The following is a 17,776-nucleotide window of genomic DNA, read 5'->3' on the forward strand; positions in this document are numbered from 1 at the left end:
ATCAAGAGTGGGTGAAAAATACAGAAGTGGTGACGTGTTTCTATTATACTTTTCCACTCCTAGTTTTGGCTTACACTGAGCTAAAACACTCAACGTGTGAACGTGGCCTAAAGAGTGTCAAGAAGTGCGGAGATCTCAACATCTATGAGCCGCCGGAAAGTGGGAATTGTGGGATAAAAGTACTTCTGTCGTTGTGATTGTGATCTGCTGGACAATGTAGCATGGGCAGCTGTCATTCTGCCTATACCATATATAATGTTACATTGTGGCTGCAGGCGCACGCACAGGACTAATGATGCCGGAGTTCTCCTTTACATCTCCATAATCACAATCAGTATCTCATGACATTGAGGATGACCTCCCATTTCTGTGCCATTTTCCCCAATACATACTGGATAATGGCAAGAGGCTGAAAAGATGGCAGTCAAGCAGAATTAAAATGTCATAACCGTCCTGTACATTTGCTGATCTTAAACCTCACAATTCTGCCTCCGTTATTGAGAAACAAAATGGATGCTTTTAGTCTCCTGACGTAAAATTTGTAGAGTGAATCATACCGCCTCGTCATGGCGCAAATCCCCCTCCACCTGCAGAGGTGCACACGGCTTCCCCCTCGCCTCCAGATTGCACGGTACCACATGACAGCTCGGAGGCAGTGAAGCCGAGCCTGCTGCATAGTCAGCCAGTGTGTCCGAAGGAGAACATGGGAGCACAGACACATGCATGCATGGTCGGAGTCAATCATGCAATAACAATACCCGCAGGACATCGCTGAGGTGCAGAGCCTGCGTCAGCAGGACGGGGAGCCACTAACCCTTCTTGTACTTATTCAGACAGCCGGTGTTGCAGAAGGAACGAGCGGATGGCGACTCCCAGCAGCCCCTGCCCTTCATTCCCTCAGGAAGCTCGTGGCTGCAGCAGAATAAGTCACGTTAACATTAAGGCGAAGAAGAAGAATGTCTAAAAAACAATGAAACAAAACGAATGTGTGAGCATGGCGTCCGCAGTCACCGAGCTGCACCGAGAGCTGCTGCAGCAGCCAGGAGATTCCTGCCACATGCTCTTATCAATGCAGCACAGCCATGGAAGTTACCGGGAACCACCAGCATGCAGCAGCGGCCAAGGCAACGTTTAACCCCCGACGTGCTGGGAGCCAAGCCACACATCTGGATGGAGCAGGACGAGATGGAGAGCTCTAGACTAGAGAACAGGTCTGCTGCAAGCACCGTGCAGGAGAATATGCACACAAATACTGTAGAAACATAAGGATAGATCACCCGGCAGGTTACTATGTGATATAACACAACAATCATATAATAACGTGTATATAAATGGGAGGTCTCCACAGAGCAAGCGTTACACAGGGACACAACGCCAGCCACAAGATTTTACCCTACATTGTCTTGATGGCTTCTGCAGATTTATTATCATCCCATTTGTCATGATTGTTTTTTTGTTTTTGTGGTGTTTCTCTTCCATTAAAATTGTACTATAAAAAGGTTCAAACTATCTCATATTACCAATATAAATACACTAGCTATTGAACCCGTTCTACGCCCGGGTGGCGAGCATTTATATTGGTATATGGTCTCCATCCTGGTATGTGCTGCTCCCATCTTGCTCTCCCATCCTGTCATGTGCTGCTCCATCCTGCGCCCCCACCCTGTCATGTGCTGCTCCATCCTGCGCCCCCACCCTGTCATGTGCTGCTCCATCCTGCATCCCCATCCTGTCATGTGCTGCTCCACCCTGCATCCCCATCCTGTCATGTGCTCCCATCCGGCGCCCCCATCCTATCATGTGCTGCTCCATCCTGCGCCCCCATCAGTGCGGGCGGCTGTGCTGAGTGCGGGCGGCTGTATGTGGCTGTGCTGGGTTCGGGCGGCTGGGCGTGGCTGTGCTGGGTTCGGGTGCTGTGCGTGGCTGTGCTGGGTTCGGGCGCTGTGCGTGGCTGTGCTGGGTGCGGGCGGCTGCGTGGCTGTGCTGGGTGCGGGCGGCTGTGCGTGGCGGTGCTGGGTGCGGGCGGCTGTGCGTGGCGGTGCTGAGTGCGGGCGGCTGTGCGTGGCGGTGCTGAGTGCGGGCGGCTGTGCGGAGTTGTGGGCGGCTGTGCGTGGCGGTACTGAGTGCAGGCGGCTGTGCGTGGCTGCGGGCAGCTGTGCTAGGTGCGGTGGCTGTGCTGGGTGCGGCGGCTGTGCTGGGTGCGGTGGCTGTGCTGGGTGCGGTGGCTGTGCAGCTCCATCCTGCGCCCCCATCCTGTCATGTGCTGCTCCACCCTATCATGTGCTGCTCCATCCTGCGCCCCCATCAGTGCGGGCGGCTGTGCTAAGGCTACGTTCACATTTGCGGTCCGCGCCGCAGCGTCGGGCACCGCAGCGGCGCCGCATGCGTCATGCGCCCCTATATTTAACATGGGGGCGCATGGACATGCCGTGCACTTGCGTTTTGCGCCGCATGCGTCACTGCGGCGCACGCGTCCGGGCGCAGAGGACGCAGCAAGTTGCATTTTTGCTGCGTCCAAAATCAATAGAAAAAAGGACGCATGCGGCGCAAAACGCAGCGTTGTGCATGCATTTTGCCGCGTTTTTGTTTGCGTTGTGCGTTGCGGCGCCGACGCTGCGGCGCACAACGCAAATGTGAACGTAGCCTAAGTGCGGGCGGCTGTATGTGGCTGTGCTGTGCGTGGGCGGCTGTGCCTGGGGGTGCTGAGTGCGGGCAGCTGTGCGTGGCGGTGCTGAGTGCGGGCGGCTGTGCGTGGCTGTGCTGGGTGCGGGCGGCTGTGCTCGATGTGGGCGGCTATGCTGGGTGCGGCGGCTGTGCTGGGTGCGGCGGCTGTGCTGGATGCGGTGGCTGTGCGTGGCTATGCTGGGTGCGGCAGCTGTATGTGGCTGTGCTGTGCGTGGGCGGCTGTGCGTGGCGGTGCTGAGTGCGGGCGGCTGTGCGTGGCGGTGCTGAGTGCAGGCGGCTGTGCGTGGCTGTGGGCGGCTGTGCTGGGTGTGGGCGGCTGTGCGTGGTGGTGCTGAGTGCAGGCGGCTGTGCGTGGCTGTGGGTGGCTGTGCTGGGTGCAGTGGCTGTGCTGGGTGCGGCGGCTGTGCGTGGCTGTGCTGGGTGCGGCGGCTGTGCTGGGTGCGGCGGCTGTGCGTGGCTGTGCTGAGTGCAGGCGGCTGTGCTGGGTGCGGGCGGCTGTGCGTGGCGGTGGGTGGGTGTGCGTGGCTGTGCGTGGCTGTGCTGGGTGCAGTGGCTGTGCTGGGTGCGGCGGCTGTGCGTGGCTGTGCTGGGTGCGGCGGCTGTGCTGGGTGCGGCGGCTGTGCGTGGCTGTGCTGGGTGCGGTGGCTCAGGCTGTGCTGGGTGCGGTGGCTCAGGCTGTGCTGGGTGCGGTGGCTCAGGCTGTGCTGGGTGCGGTGGCTCAGGCTGTGCTGGGTGCGGTGGCTCAGGCTGTGCTGGGTGCGGTGGCTCAGGCTGTGCTGGGTGCGGTGGCTCAGGCTGTGCGCGGCGGTGCTGGGGGCCTGAGCAGGCGGGGACACCGGCGCGCTGTGGGGGTCAGGTGCCGGAGTCGCCGCTAGCTCAGGCCCCCGGCACTTGCTATAGTTACCTGGGCCTGATCCAGCGCTGCGCGCCAGTCTGTCTTCCGGGTCCTCTGGCTGTGACTGTTCAGTCAGGGGGCGGCGCGCATTAAGCGCGTCATCGCGCCCTCTGAACTGTGAACGTCACAGGCAGAGGATGTGGACCGGAGGTCGGAGGAGCAGCGCGCAACGGAGGAACGGGACAGGTAAATATATCATACTTACCCTCCTGGCGGTCCCTGCTTCTCCGTTGGAGATCGCGGTGTGCGTTCAGTGTTTAAGCATACCGCGATCTCCTGGGAGCGTCGCTCTGTGGGGTCTAGACCGCGCCGGCGCGTGCGCTTGCGCAGTCTATAGAGGCTTCGGACAGAGTGACGCTCCCAGCGTTATATTATAGATCCCAAGTATACGCTCCCACCATGAGCTTTTGATGTTGCAGATTTTATACAGCTATTATGTACGTTAGGTTACTTGCATTTATTTTACATGCCTTTTTGGTGCTGTTATTTTTTTGTCTCTTGTTGGTATGTCAGGTTTTAAATAAAGCTGCTTTGTTCTTGATACTTCCTGGTATTTGGCTTTGCTAAACTTTATTGATATAGTCATGTGCACATACTTTGAAAACACACAAAAAAAAACGCATGTGCACTTTTTACCTGTAGATTTTCCACATCTAATATAAGTCTATGGAGAAAATCTGCACAGAAAACTCCGCATACTCGCAAGAGAAATTGAGATGTTGCAGATTTGAAACTCGCGGTCGCTGGTCAGTTTAGGTACAGTGGGCAGGAGGTTTCTAGAATCCCATCCACTTTATTGGAACTGAAAGTTGCTGCGTTTTTGACACAGAGAAAATACTTAGTGCCAAAAACTTACCAAAAACTTATCGTGGCACACAGCCGCAGGCCTCCTTCACACAACTGTATAAAACACTTACGTGAAAAACTTACTGGTGTCAGTGTTTTCCATCAGTGTCATCTGTGTGTCTGTATTTACCATCAGTGAGTCATCCGTGTGTCAGTGTTTTCCATCAATGTGTCCGTTTTTACAATCTGTGTCATCCGTGCGTCAATGTTTTCCATCAGTGTGTCATCCGTGCGTCAGTGTTTTTCATCAGTGTGTCATCCGTGTGTCCGTATTTACCATCAGTGTGTCATTCGTGTGTCCATGTTTTCCACCAGTGTGTCATCCGTGTGTCCGTATTTACCATCAATGTGTCTGTATTTGCCATCTGTGTGTCCATGTTTTCCACCAGTGTGTCATCTGTGTGTCCGTATTTACCATCAGTGTGTCCGTTTTTACCATCAGTGTGTCATCCATGTGTCCATGTTTTCCACCAGTGTATCATCCGTGTGTCCGTATTTACCATCAGTGTGTCATCCACGTGTCTATTTTTACCATCAGTGTGTCCGTTTTTACCATCAGTGTGTCATCCATGTGTCCATATTTTCCATCAGTATGCATTTTTAGGGCATTTTCATTACAGACAAACATTAAAAATGTATATAATCAGCACATCACTATCAATAAAGTTTTGTCAAAGCCAAATACCAGGAAGTATCAAAAACAAAGCAGCTTTATTTTAAACATGACATACCAAAAAGAGACAAAAAAGTGATCTAATTTACATAATAGGTGATGAAATGCAGCAGAAAATCAGCAACATCAAAAAGTCATTGTGGGAACATAACTTACCAGTACATTCACCCCCAGCCACTGGGCTGCGCGCATAGCGGTGTCAATGACAACAACAATGGTCTCCTGCAGACCATGGGTTGTCAAGCCAACCCATCGGCAACCCCGCGATCATGTGACAGGGGCGCTGATGGGCGGGATTAGTGACACGCTTTCGGCACAGCTATGTTAAATGCCGCTGTAGGAGATTGACAGTAGTATTTAACATGTTAACAGCTTCAGGTGGATCGAGATTCCACTCGCAGCTGCTAGGGGCACATGACAGCTGATCAGCGATCAGCGCAAGCAGAGGAGAATGATGAGAGTTACATTTAAGTGATAAGAGACAGCAGGTGGCACCTGATGGGACTATTACTTCCATCAGCCTGCCCCTGCTGCTGCATATAACAGTGACAGCAGGAGCGGCTGATGGGGGTAGTCATTAGCTGCTGCCTGCGCTGTAAATAAATAAATGAAAAAAATGGCATGGTTCCCCTCTATTTTCTATAACCAGCCAGGCAAAACTCACAGCTGGGGGCTGCAACCCTCAGCTGTCAGCTTCAGCAAGGTTGGTTATCAAGAATAGAGGGGTTCCTAAGCTGTTTTTATTAATTATTTAAATAAATAATTTTAAAAAATGGTGTGTAGTCCCCCCCATTTTTGACAACCAGCCTTACTAAAGCTCATAGCTGGAGGTTGGTATTCTCAGGCTTGTAAGCGGCCATGAATATTGACCCCCCCAGCCTACAAATAGCAGTCTACAGCTGCTCTGAAAAGGCACATATATTAGATGCACCAATTCTGGTGCTTTGCAAGGCTCTTTCCACTTGCCCTGTAGCGGTGGCAAGTGGGGTTCATATTTGTGGGGTTGATGTCACCTTTGTATTTTCAGGTGACATCAAGCCCATGGCTTAGTAATGGAGAGGTGTCTATAAGACACCTCTCCATTACTAATCCTATAGTTGTATGATAAATAAAGACACAGACAGAATAAAGTCTTTTATTTGAAATAAAACAAAACACACTTTTCCATTTTTATTTAAAAAGTAGCTGAAGAGCCCGGCATTGCCCGGGCATAGTAACTAACTGTGGTTAGTTATAACTATAACAAATTATAATGATTATCCTCCATCCCATAGTCCCGTGCCCATATACCCATCATATATGTCCTCCATCTCATAGTACGGTGCCCATATACCCATCATACATATCCTCCATCCCACAGTCCTGTGCCCATATACCCATCATACACATCCTCCATCCCACAGTCCCGTGCCCATATACCCATCATACACATCCTCCATCCCATAGTCCCATGCCCATATACCCATCATACACATCCTCCATCCCATAGTCCCATGCCCATATACCCATCATACATATCCTCCATCCCATAGTCCCGTGCCCATATCCATCCCATAGTCCAGTGCCCTTATTCCCATCATACATATCCTCCATCCCATAGTCTCGTGCCCATATACCCATCACACATCCTCCATCGCATAGTTCCGTGCTCATATACCCATTATGACATCATCTTTGCCATGGCAACCATTCTGATATAATTGTCGCCATGGCAACCTATTATTACATCATCGTCACCATGGCAACCATTATGACATACCCGTCACCATTGCAACCTATTATGACATCATCGTCATGACAACCATTACAACACAACCGTCACCATTGCAACCTATCATCTTCGCCATGGCAACCTTTATGATATCATCGTCGCCATGGCAACCATTATGGCATCATCGTCGATACACACATACACTCGTTTTTATATATAGATAACAAACACAGTTATACTCACCCAATGCCTAATTCCACTGAAGCCCTCATACTCCTGTAATAACACAAAAATAAAAAAACAACCATATCCCTCAACTGTCGGACATTCTGTCCCACGCCGTAATCCATGTCTGGGGGATAATTCGTTTTCAACCTGGATGGTGCCAAGATGTGACCGTCCAGGCTGAGAACCACTGGTGAATGAGCTGCTACAAGAGCAGCGTCAGTGAAAATCAAGTTTATTGTAAAAAAATAAATAAAAATATATATATATATATATATATATATATATATATATATATATATATATATATATAAAACAACGTGTTTTGGTACAGAATGTGAATCTTCTTCCGGTATAGTAAAATATACACAAACATGATTACTTAAATTCAGTGTGAAAAGTGCCGAAAACTGTATAAAGAATAAACCCATAGGAACAATTGAAAGGAAAGCCACCCAGTGGTCGAAGATGCAGGAAATTTACATAATACCCAAGAATCCTTTGGGATTTTTAAATTGCAATATCTTACGCCCAATGGGCTTAACACGTTTAATACAACACACAAAATGTGTCAGTCTCACAATGATTATGTCTGTTGACTTTTGCAATATTCTCTTTCTTGATGTGGGGCTTTTTTCCCATTTTATATGGATATCCACATTGCCAACCATATTTTTTTTTGTCATTAATATTTACTGGACAGAGTTCTTCATGTCAGTGACTGCATTTTCCTACATTTTCGTAGGTAATCACATTGAATCTCATTTCAGTATCACCCAATGTGTTTTTTATCAAATACCAATAACTGTCTTCGTTCTAAGTTCTTCGTCACTTCTTATATGATTGTGCTAGCCTATATTATATTGAGCTGAAGAAGGTGCATATTCTGCACTGAAACGCATGTATGTGTGTATATATACTATATATATACACTCACTGGCCACTTTATTAGGTACACCTGTCCAACTTCTTGTTAACACTTAATTTCTAATCAGCCAATCACATGGCGGCAACTCAGTGCATTTAGGCATGTAGACATGGTCAAGACAATCTCCTGCAGTTCAAACCGAGCATCAGTATGGGGAAGAAAGGTGATTTGAGTGCCTTTGAACGTGGCATGGTTGTTGGTGCCAGAAGGGCTGGTCTGAGTATTTCAGAAACTGCTGATCTACTGGGATTTTCACGCACAACCATCTCTAGGGTTTACAGAGAATGGTCCGAAAAAGAAAAAAAATCCAGTGAGCGGCAGTTCTGTGGGCGGAAATGCCTTGTTGATGCCAGAGGTCAGAGGAGAATGGGCAGACTGGTTCGAGCTGATAGAAAGGCAACAGTGACTCAAATCGCCACCCGTTACAACCAAGGTAGGCCTAAGAGCATCTCTGAACGCACAGTGCGTCGAACTTTGAGGCAGATGGGCTACAGCAGCAGAAGACCACACCGGGTACCACTCCTTTCAGCTAAGAGGAAACTGAGGCTACAATTTGTACAAGCTCATCGAAATTGGACAGTAGAAGATTGGAAAAACGTTGCTTGGTCTGATGAGTCTCGATTTCTGCTGCGACATTCGGATGGTAGGGTCAGAATTTGGCGTAAACAACATGAAAGCATGGATCCATCCTGCCTTGTATGGAGCATCTTTGGGATGTGCAGCCGACAAATCTGCGGCAACTGTGTGATGCCATCATGTCAATATGGACCAAAATCTCTGAGGAATGCTTCCAGCACCTTGTTGAATCTATGCCACGAAGAATTGAGGCAGTTCTGAAGGCAAAAGGGGTCCAACCCGTTACTAGCATGGTGTACCTAATAAAGTGGCCGGTGAGTGTATATATATATATATATACACTCACTGGCCACTTTATTAGGTACACCTGTCCAACTTCTTGTTAACACTTAATTTCTAATCAGCCAATCACATGGCGGCAACTCAGTGCATTTAGGCATGTAGACATGGTCAAGACAATCTCCTGCAGTTCAAACCGAGCATCAGTATGGGGAAGAAAGGTGATTTGAGTGCCTTTGAACGTGGCATGGTTGTTGGTGCCAGAAGGGCTGGTCTGAGTATTTCAGAAACTGCTGATCTACTGGGATTTTCACGCACAACCATCTCTAGGGTTTACAGAGAATGGTCCGAAAAAGAAAAAAAATCCAGTGAGCGGCAGTTCTGTGGGCGGAAATGCCTTGTTGATGCCAGAGGTCAGAGGAGAATGGGCAGACTGGTTCGAGCTGATAGAAAGGCAACAGTGACTCAAATCGCCACCCGTTACAACCAAGGTAGGCCTAAGAGCATCTCTGAATGCACAGTGCGTCGAACTTTGAGGCAGATGGGCTACAGCAGCAGAAGACCACACCGGGTACCACTCCTTTCAGCTAAGAACAGGAAACTGACGCTACAATTTGTACAAGCTCATCGAAATTGGACAGTAGAAGATTGGAAAAACGTTGCTTGGTCTGATGAGTCTCGATTTCTGCTGCGACATTCGGATGGTAGGGTCAGAATTTGGCGTAAACAACATGAAAGCATGGATCCATCCTGCCTTGTATGGAAGCATCTTTGGGATGTGCAGCCGACAAATCTGCGGCAACTGTGTGATGCCATCATGTCAATATGGACCAAAATCTCTGAGGAATGCTTCCAGCACCTTGTTGAATCTATGCCATGAAGAATTGAGGCAGTTCTGAAGGCAAAAGGGGGTCCAACCCGTTACTAGCATGGTGTACCTAATAAAGTGGCCGGTGAGTGTATATATATCTTACAATAAACTATATATCTACCAGAACTTTCCTCCATGTCCTCCTAAGGTAGCAGTGCCCAGCACTAGGCTGTTCCACTACAGTCAATTCAATATGACATGATCAATAAGGAATATTTCTGAGGGATAATTCCAGGGCCTTGGATTTTTCTACTTTTAACCATAATATGGACATGTCTGGAGAACAATTCTTAATGTAGACGTCAGGACAAACTTCACTACATTCATTGCAAACCCTGAGGCATAGCCTGAATGACCTAATGGAGAACGTCTACCCATGAAGATAATTTTTCTTGTGTCTTCTATAGCAGTCTAAGAATACAGGGTGGGCCATTTATATGTATACACCTAAATAAAATGGGAATGGTTGGTGATATCAACTGTCTGTTAGTGGCACAATAGTATATGGGAGGGGATAAACTTTTCAAGATGGGTGGTGACCATGGCTGCCATTTTGAAGTCGGCCATTTTGGATCCAACTTTATTTTTTTCAATGGGAAGAGGGTCATTTGAAACAACACATGTATTGAGAATTTCACAAGAAAAACAATGATGAGCTTGGTTTTAACATAGCTTTATTCTTTCATGAGTTATTTACAAGTCTATGACCACTTATAAAATGTGTTCAAGGTGCTGCCCATTGTGTTGGATTGTTAATGCAACCCTCTTCTCCCACTCTTGACACACTGATAGAAACAACGCAGAAAAAATGCTAGAACAAGTTTCCAGTATCTGTTGTTTCAGATGCTGCACATCTCGTATCTTCACAGCATAGACAATTGCCTTCAGATGACCCCAAAGATAAAAGTCTAATGGGGTCAGATCGGGAGACCTTGGTGGCCATTCAACCAGCCCATGATGACCAATCCACTTTCCAGGAAACTGTTCATATATGAATGCCCGGACCTGACACCCATAATTGATGGTATGGTGTGGTATATGGGGTACAAAGATAGTGGGGCCATTCTTCATCAATGGAAACCTCAGTGCCACTGGATATCTGAAATTGCTACTTGATGATGTGTTGCCCTCTTTATGCACTGAAGATGGCATGTTCCCTGAGTTTTTCCAGCAAGATGGTGCACCACCACTTTAAGGGTGTTAAGTCCGAGCATTCCTACAAGGAATCTGACCCCATTAGACTAGCATTTCTTCTGTGGTGTTATCAGTGTGTCAAGAGTGGGAGAAGAGGGTTGCATTGACAATCCAACACAATGGGCAGCACTTTGAACACATTTTATAAGTGGTCATAAACTTAACTCATGAAAGAATAAAGCTACGTTAAAACCAAGCACACCATTGTTTTTCTTGTGAAATTTTCAGTAAGTTTGATGTGTCACGTGAACCTCTTCCCATTGGAAAAAATAAAGTTGGATCCAAAATGGCCGACTTCAAAATGGCAGCCACGGTCACCACCCATCTTGAAAAATTTCCCCCCTCCCATATACTAATGTGCCACAAACAGGAAGTTGATATCACCAACCATTCCCATTTTATTTAGGTGTATGCATAGAAATGGCCCACCCTGTATATTAATTTAATTCTATATTATTAAAGCTAATTAGCAGCCAAATAAAAAAAGTCTTAAGAAACCGAGCAAATGTTCAATTAATGAGAAGGAAGTGAAGCTGGCAGTGCTTTGGTGTGGTTCTAGCTTCTTATCCCATGCCCAGAATAAACATAGTAAAGCTGAGCCAAAACTGCAGCAGTCTGAGATGACTAGAAAATGCAATGATCTGCGAGTTATTTTAGGTGGTTATTCTGTAGTAATGGCAGCCCAAATGTACGATTAAGAGGGTAATATGGAACAGCTATGATTTCATTATCCATCCCAGTAGTTTTCCCACTGTAAGTAAAGACATATCTGCAGGTGGACACAGGGCAGGTGTTAGTTTTGGGCATATGCTCACCATGACACATTATACAAGCCAGCAGGAAGCTTAACGATTTCCTCTTCTATAACAATGGCAAATCCATTTAGATGCACGGGATAATAGCCTAATGTGCATCTTGGGAATTATTGCAAGTGGAAATTATTCAAGTAATTTATACAAGACCCCTGTATGCATCCGATTAATAGACAAAATTACTTCATTGGGAGCCAGACACAACAATACAGTCAATCAGAAGCAGATACTGTTGGATGGGTCAAAGATCAATAATAAATGTTAAAGAGGAAAATTGGGAACAGGAGTCACAGTGTCATGGACAATGTATGTTATCAACATATCAGCAAACATTTTCAGTGGTGACATTACTGTTTTGCAAAGATAACAGAAAATAAAGTGTAGGAGCTGATATTAGAGGTAAATAGTCGTCCTACAAGAAGACAGTTTATGATTCTGGGCCTACTGAATTTACGTCTGGCATAATTACGAAGAAATGCTGTGTCGTCACTTCTATTGATCCATCCCGACTAATGGTGCATTCCTTACAAAATGTAGTTTAACACTAGATTGACACTGCTGAGTTTTACCCATCCTCCTACCCCTTCCATGTCTATAGTGTTTAATAAACTGTTTAAGCTGACACCTACCTACAGTATTATGCTGGTCTGTCTTGCTTTGAACAAAGATGAGTGTGAGCCATTTTTCAGAGTGGATGATGCTATCAGGAGGGAGGGGGAAGAGGAACAAGTGGCCCATATGCGGAGAAAGGATCATATTTTGTTAACAATAAAAAAAAAGGAAAAACGACAACAGCACCATGGCCTTTGAAAAATGAAAAAATGAGAATGGCTCATTGTTGAGCCAAAACGTCACACTATGTGGTGGTGATAAATCTACACTTTTCATTTTTTCGAAGATGCACCGGGCTTTCTGATTGATACCAGATGAAGGGGTGGTGAAGTCACACTTATGGGATTATATTTCATTAATAAGATATTTTGCAAAAGTTGTTATATTCACGTGTACTATTGATTTATGATAACTTTGTTGAAACAACTGTGACCATTTAACTCCTTCTCTAAATCCGCTGCAGATGTACGGCACAAGTTGGGAGCGGGGGTATGGAGCGGGCTCACAGGCTTCATCATTATTTTTCATTACTATTGTGTAGTTACTGTATGTTGGGTGACCCGACATGCAATGTCGGCAGATATTGGAGATAACATGCATCTTCAATAATTTGCTAAGATGACAAATTCTCATTTTAAGTGAAAAACTGTACAAGATCATTTCGACACTGCGATATGAGAGCTGCGGGATGAATGTCTGCTCCTAACAGATTTCCTTCAAAACACTTTGCTACATTTAACTTTTCTTCAGCATATAATGTATTCCGAGGTTACTCACCGCACATCAAGAGGGATGGCAATGAATACCAATAGCAGAAATGTCCTTTCATCACAAGGAACGACAAAATGATTTGTATTCTATGTAATCGAAATGGATGATACTTGGTTGAATAAGACATTCATTCATAAAGGGATTGTGAATATTTTATATGATCCACATAGCAAATGTGATGCCGGTGGACTAATATTGTTCAATGAATTGCAATACACATCGTATTCTATTGGGAGCTAATTGTTCTGAGGCTCTAATGTTTGTTGGCCTAATGAGCCATGCTATGGACAAGAGTTGTGCTACTTTTGCCCAAAAAAAGAAAAGAAAAAAATGTTATTTTATTTTTATTTTTCTTATATTTCTGGGTATAATATGTAAAATGCAAACATGGTTATGACAGATGGGCTCAGACAATTTGGTCAAAATGTGCACTAAGAACCTCACAGTTATAAAATGGTAAACAATAAATATGCAAACCATGTAATTTAGAATTATTAAAAGACTCTGATTCTATTCATTCAGTTGTGTCCGGATACTCTGCAGGCCATCACTCGTCATGCCATGGCTTCTTTCTATTGCTTTGCGTTAATGCCAGTGTCATTCATGGTAGTAGCCAGCCAGTAGGCCTTTGATCTCCTGTTTCCCAATCTGAGTAGCATCTCCTTTTCTATGAAAAGGAATGAATGAATTTACCCTCATCACATGTCCAAAACAGGTCAGCTTGTGTCTGGTGCTCTTGCCTTCCAGGAACAACTCTGGTTTATATGATCAAGAATATAGTTGTTGGTGATCCTAGATGTCCATGGAGTTGGAAGAAGTCTTCTCCAGCATCAAAAGTTCAAAGGCATCAATTTTTCTTCTGTCTGCTTTCGGGAGTGTCCACAACTCACAGGCATATTAAAGTATTCCATATCTGTATATATCTATTGCAGATTGTTGCTGGATTTTTATGTTGTTTTCCATTGCATTTCATGTGCTTATTTGAACTGGTTTGTAAAGGTTTATTGGTTAACAAAGTTTTTCGTATTCTACATTTCGGGGTGATGACTGCCTCTATCTTCCTTTTGCATTCCCTCCACTGTCCAAGGCTAGTTTTAATTATTTTAAAATAATGCTGAAATTATTTTGAAAATCTAGGTATCAAAGAGAGAGTTTAGTCTACTGTTATACAGGGACAATGTGTAGGGATGCTTCTTAGTCTGGTCGCTTGTTGTGGCTGGTGGGCTCACACAATTTCAGTGCAATTGTACACAAAATGTGCGCTATGAACCTCAAAGTTACAAGCATAATACAGTGATATTACAACTTAAAATATTACACATATATTTAAGCATTTTGGCAAATCAATATCTTGGTGTTTTGTACTGTGTACATAGCAAAGCAGCGGAGTGACCTACGGGACAGAAAATACCAGCTTATGGTGACTGCTCTACCAGCTAGTGATAAAGTGACAAATGTTGGAAAGTCATATAAAAATTCAAAACACCACAAAAAAATTAAAACAAATATATTTTGATTTAACTATTATATAATTTACTGATTACTAATTATTATTAAAGTTTCAACTTTTTAGAATTTAAGACTTTGTGGGAAAGTTTATAAATTACTGCTTAAAAAAAAAAAAAACAACCCGAACATCTAATATTGTTTGTTGTAAGCATCACCATGAATTTTATTGTACCTTTTTATCTTCACTAGTTCAATTAGAATTACCATACAACCTTCTGCTCCCCAAGTTGGCATAGTTAAAATGGTAGTATATGCATAAAATTATTTTCAGTCAGCATTTAACAAAACAGGTTTAGACCCTATAACCTCATCTGCCATTGTGTATGGCACTAGTAAATGACACACTTTATAAAATTGAGAGTTTTGCAATAGATTTTCAATAAAGATTTAGGCAAGTTTGACAACGCAGGTTGTCACGATGTCATAAAAAGCGAGTAGATAAATGGCATCATAAGCAATCAATACATACAGGGTATGAAACAAGCTGAAAGTCTAGGCAAAAACCAAGGAAAATGTAAAATTTTCAGATGAATAATGCTTGTTCAATTTCATTCACTTCTTGAGCAACTTTACAAAATCGTTTTCTTTGAAAAGATGATATTGCCCATAATTGAAAGCATATCCAGCACAACTACAATCGAGTTTGTGATATACTTTGAAGCTTTTTATGCCTGAAATATCAGCCTTCATAAGAAATGTTTTAGCTATTTATAACAACTGTTCTGCTGAAGAAAGATAGAAAAGTGCAATTAGTTGTAGAAAACTTTCCACGGAGACGACTCTTCATCAGCTATTCAAGACCATTGTGAGTGATATAACATCTGGCATCACATAGAATTAATACCCAGGCTATTAGGACTGTCCTCAAATAGTGACTCTCCTGGCAATTACTTGTTGAGTATTATTAGAGAAGCCCTCCCATATCTATTTTTTTAATTAAATCTATATGTGCATGTAATATACTCACCTACTGCTGCTGTCTCCGGTGTTCAGCGCCGCTCTTCTCCTCTTCTCAGTGACGTCACTGCGCTTCACACTCTCCGGGCCATTCTATGTGTGAGACGGAAGTCTCTTTTACAATAAAAGTCTATGGGGCCTCGTTCTGATGCTCTAATGGCTTACATTGTAAAAGCCACTTCTGGTTCACACAGAGCACAGTGTGACCAAAACAGTCTGCAGATGGGTCACGTCACTGAGAAGAGCGGCGCTGAACACCGGAGAGAGCAGAGGTAGGGGAGTACAGCCCCTGGTAAAAATGATGGAATCACCGGCCTTGGAGGATGTTCATTCATCTGTTTAATTTTGTAGAAAAAAAGCAGATCACAGCAGGGCGCAAAACTAAAGTCATTTCAAATGGCAACTTTCTGGCTTTAAGAAACACTAAAAGAAATCAAGGTAAAAAATGTGGTAGTCAGTAATGGTTTCTTTTTTTAACCAAGCATAGGGGAAAAATTATGGAATCACTCAATTCTGAGGAAAAAATGATGGAATCACCCTGTAAATTTTCATAACCAAAACTAACACCTGCATCAAATTAGATCTGCTCATTAGTCTGCATCTAAAAAGGAGTGATCACACCTTGGATGATATGGGGCTGCATGTCAGGTAAAGGCACTGGGGAGATGGCTGTCATTACATCTTCAATAAATGCACAAGTTTATGTTGATATTTTGGACACTTTTCTTATCCCATCAATTGAAAGGATGTTTTAGTGCCAGGGGTTGTATATTAATCACTCACACTGAATTACATGCACATAGAGACACATATAATAAAACAAAATATAGATGGGAGTGCTTATTTAATTACCTTCTCCTGTGATTATTCAACTAATTAGATGAAGGTAAGAGGTCAACATGTATCCCATTTGTATCTTTACACAGGTGTCACATAACTACACAGTCCATTTTAGGCTTTTTCTAGATATTTGCCATTTTTCCACATGAAGTGATGGTTCCTATTAATTATTTTCTTGTCTCTTGATTTCATACAAGGAAATCATGGAACAACCATGCATCATTCATACTGGGCAGTGAAACACTCAAATTCCCTGACCCCTTTCACGATCAGTGGGGTTTTCCCTTTTAAAGCTTTTATCCAAAGACTGCAACTGTAATTCATTTGTCATGAATATTGCAGACGTCCTCATCTTTCTCCTGCCTTACACTCATTGAATACTGCACTCCAGTGAAAAAGCATTTTGAGACATATTAATATAACAAGATCCATAAAATTATTAAGGAAAATAATTCTGGTATACCATGCTGGCTACTCCAGAGAGAACGACATTTGCAGTTTCAGGTGCAGGATATTACATATTACAAGTAATAAAAAACGCGACACTCAAATGTATTTAAAGAGATTTTTCCATGAATAAAAGTTGATTGTAATCAATAGATTTTGGAATAATTATCATTTCCGGTCATAAAGGTTTGCAGATGCGGCTACGATCACCACACAGTACACAGTGAGCAGTGACTGTAAGCATAAGCGGGCACAATGACTGACAGCCGTGTCTGCACCGTATCAGTGCAGAAAAAAATCATGTGTGATCCTCGGTGGCCGTACCTTACAAATGACAGGACTGAAAGGATCTGTTGCTAATGTCACATTGCCAGGACACCTTTTACAGGTCTTTTCACTCAAGTCCTACTACAAGTATCAAAAGAAAACCAAATCCAACAAATGAGTCAAAAATATTTGACTTTGTCATTTTGTAAATAAAGAAGAAGATACAATGTCACATGTCTGAGTGCCAAAAATATGTGAACCTTTGATTTCAGAATCTGGTGTGATCCTTGTGCAGTAATAACTGCATTTTAATGATTCTGGTAATTGTTGATTAGTCCTGCCCATCAGTTTGTAGAAATTTTAGTCCATTCCTCACTTCAAAATAGGGACAATCGGAATTAATTAAAATGTACTTTGTTCATGGGACAACCCCTTTTACTAATTTTAATGTTCATGAAACAACTGCTAATCTGAGAGAGGCCTTAAAAGTTACCTTGGGTTACTTTGTGACCTTGAAAACTATTTTATGTCTTGTTCTTGGAGTGATGTTGGTGGGTTGTCCACTCCTGGTGAGTATAATAATGGTCTTCAATTTCCCCCATTTGTACATAATCTGTTTGACTGTGGATTTGTGGAGTCCAAATCTCATTTGTTCATGCCATGATACACTTCCTCACA

The 17,776-nt window shown here is 44.0% G+C and overlaps 1 protein-coding gene across 3 annotated transcripts in view; it reads right to left on the reverse strand.

Moving 5' to 3' along the window:
* OSBP2 (oxysterol binding protein 2) overlaps nucleotides 1–17,776 on the reverse strand; it is a 377,818-nt gene that overhangs the window by 203,648 nt on the left and 156,394 nt on the right. Inside the window, exon 1 of one of the 3 annotated variants that reach the window (XM_077291748.1) lies at nucleotides 815–1,177. The exons of the other annotated variants lie outside the window; for them this stretch is intronic. Coding sequence (XP_077147863.1) covers nucleotides 815–893 — 79 coding nt within the window. The 5' untranslated portion in view covers nucleotides 894–1,177. Of the gene's footprint in view, nucleotides 1–814; nucleotides 1,178–17,776 lie in introns of those variants that run through there. 3 annotated transcript variants of the gene reach the window in all.

Source organism: Ranitomeya variabilis, chromosome 1 (assembly GCF_051348905.1).
Source record: "Ranitomeya variabilis isolate aRanVar5 chromosome 1, aRanVar5.hap1, whole genome shotgun sequence".
NCBI classification, from domain to species: Eukaryota; Metazoa; Chordata; class Amphibia; order Anura; family Dendrobatidae; genus Ranitomeya; species Ranitomeya variabilis.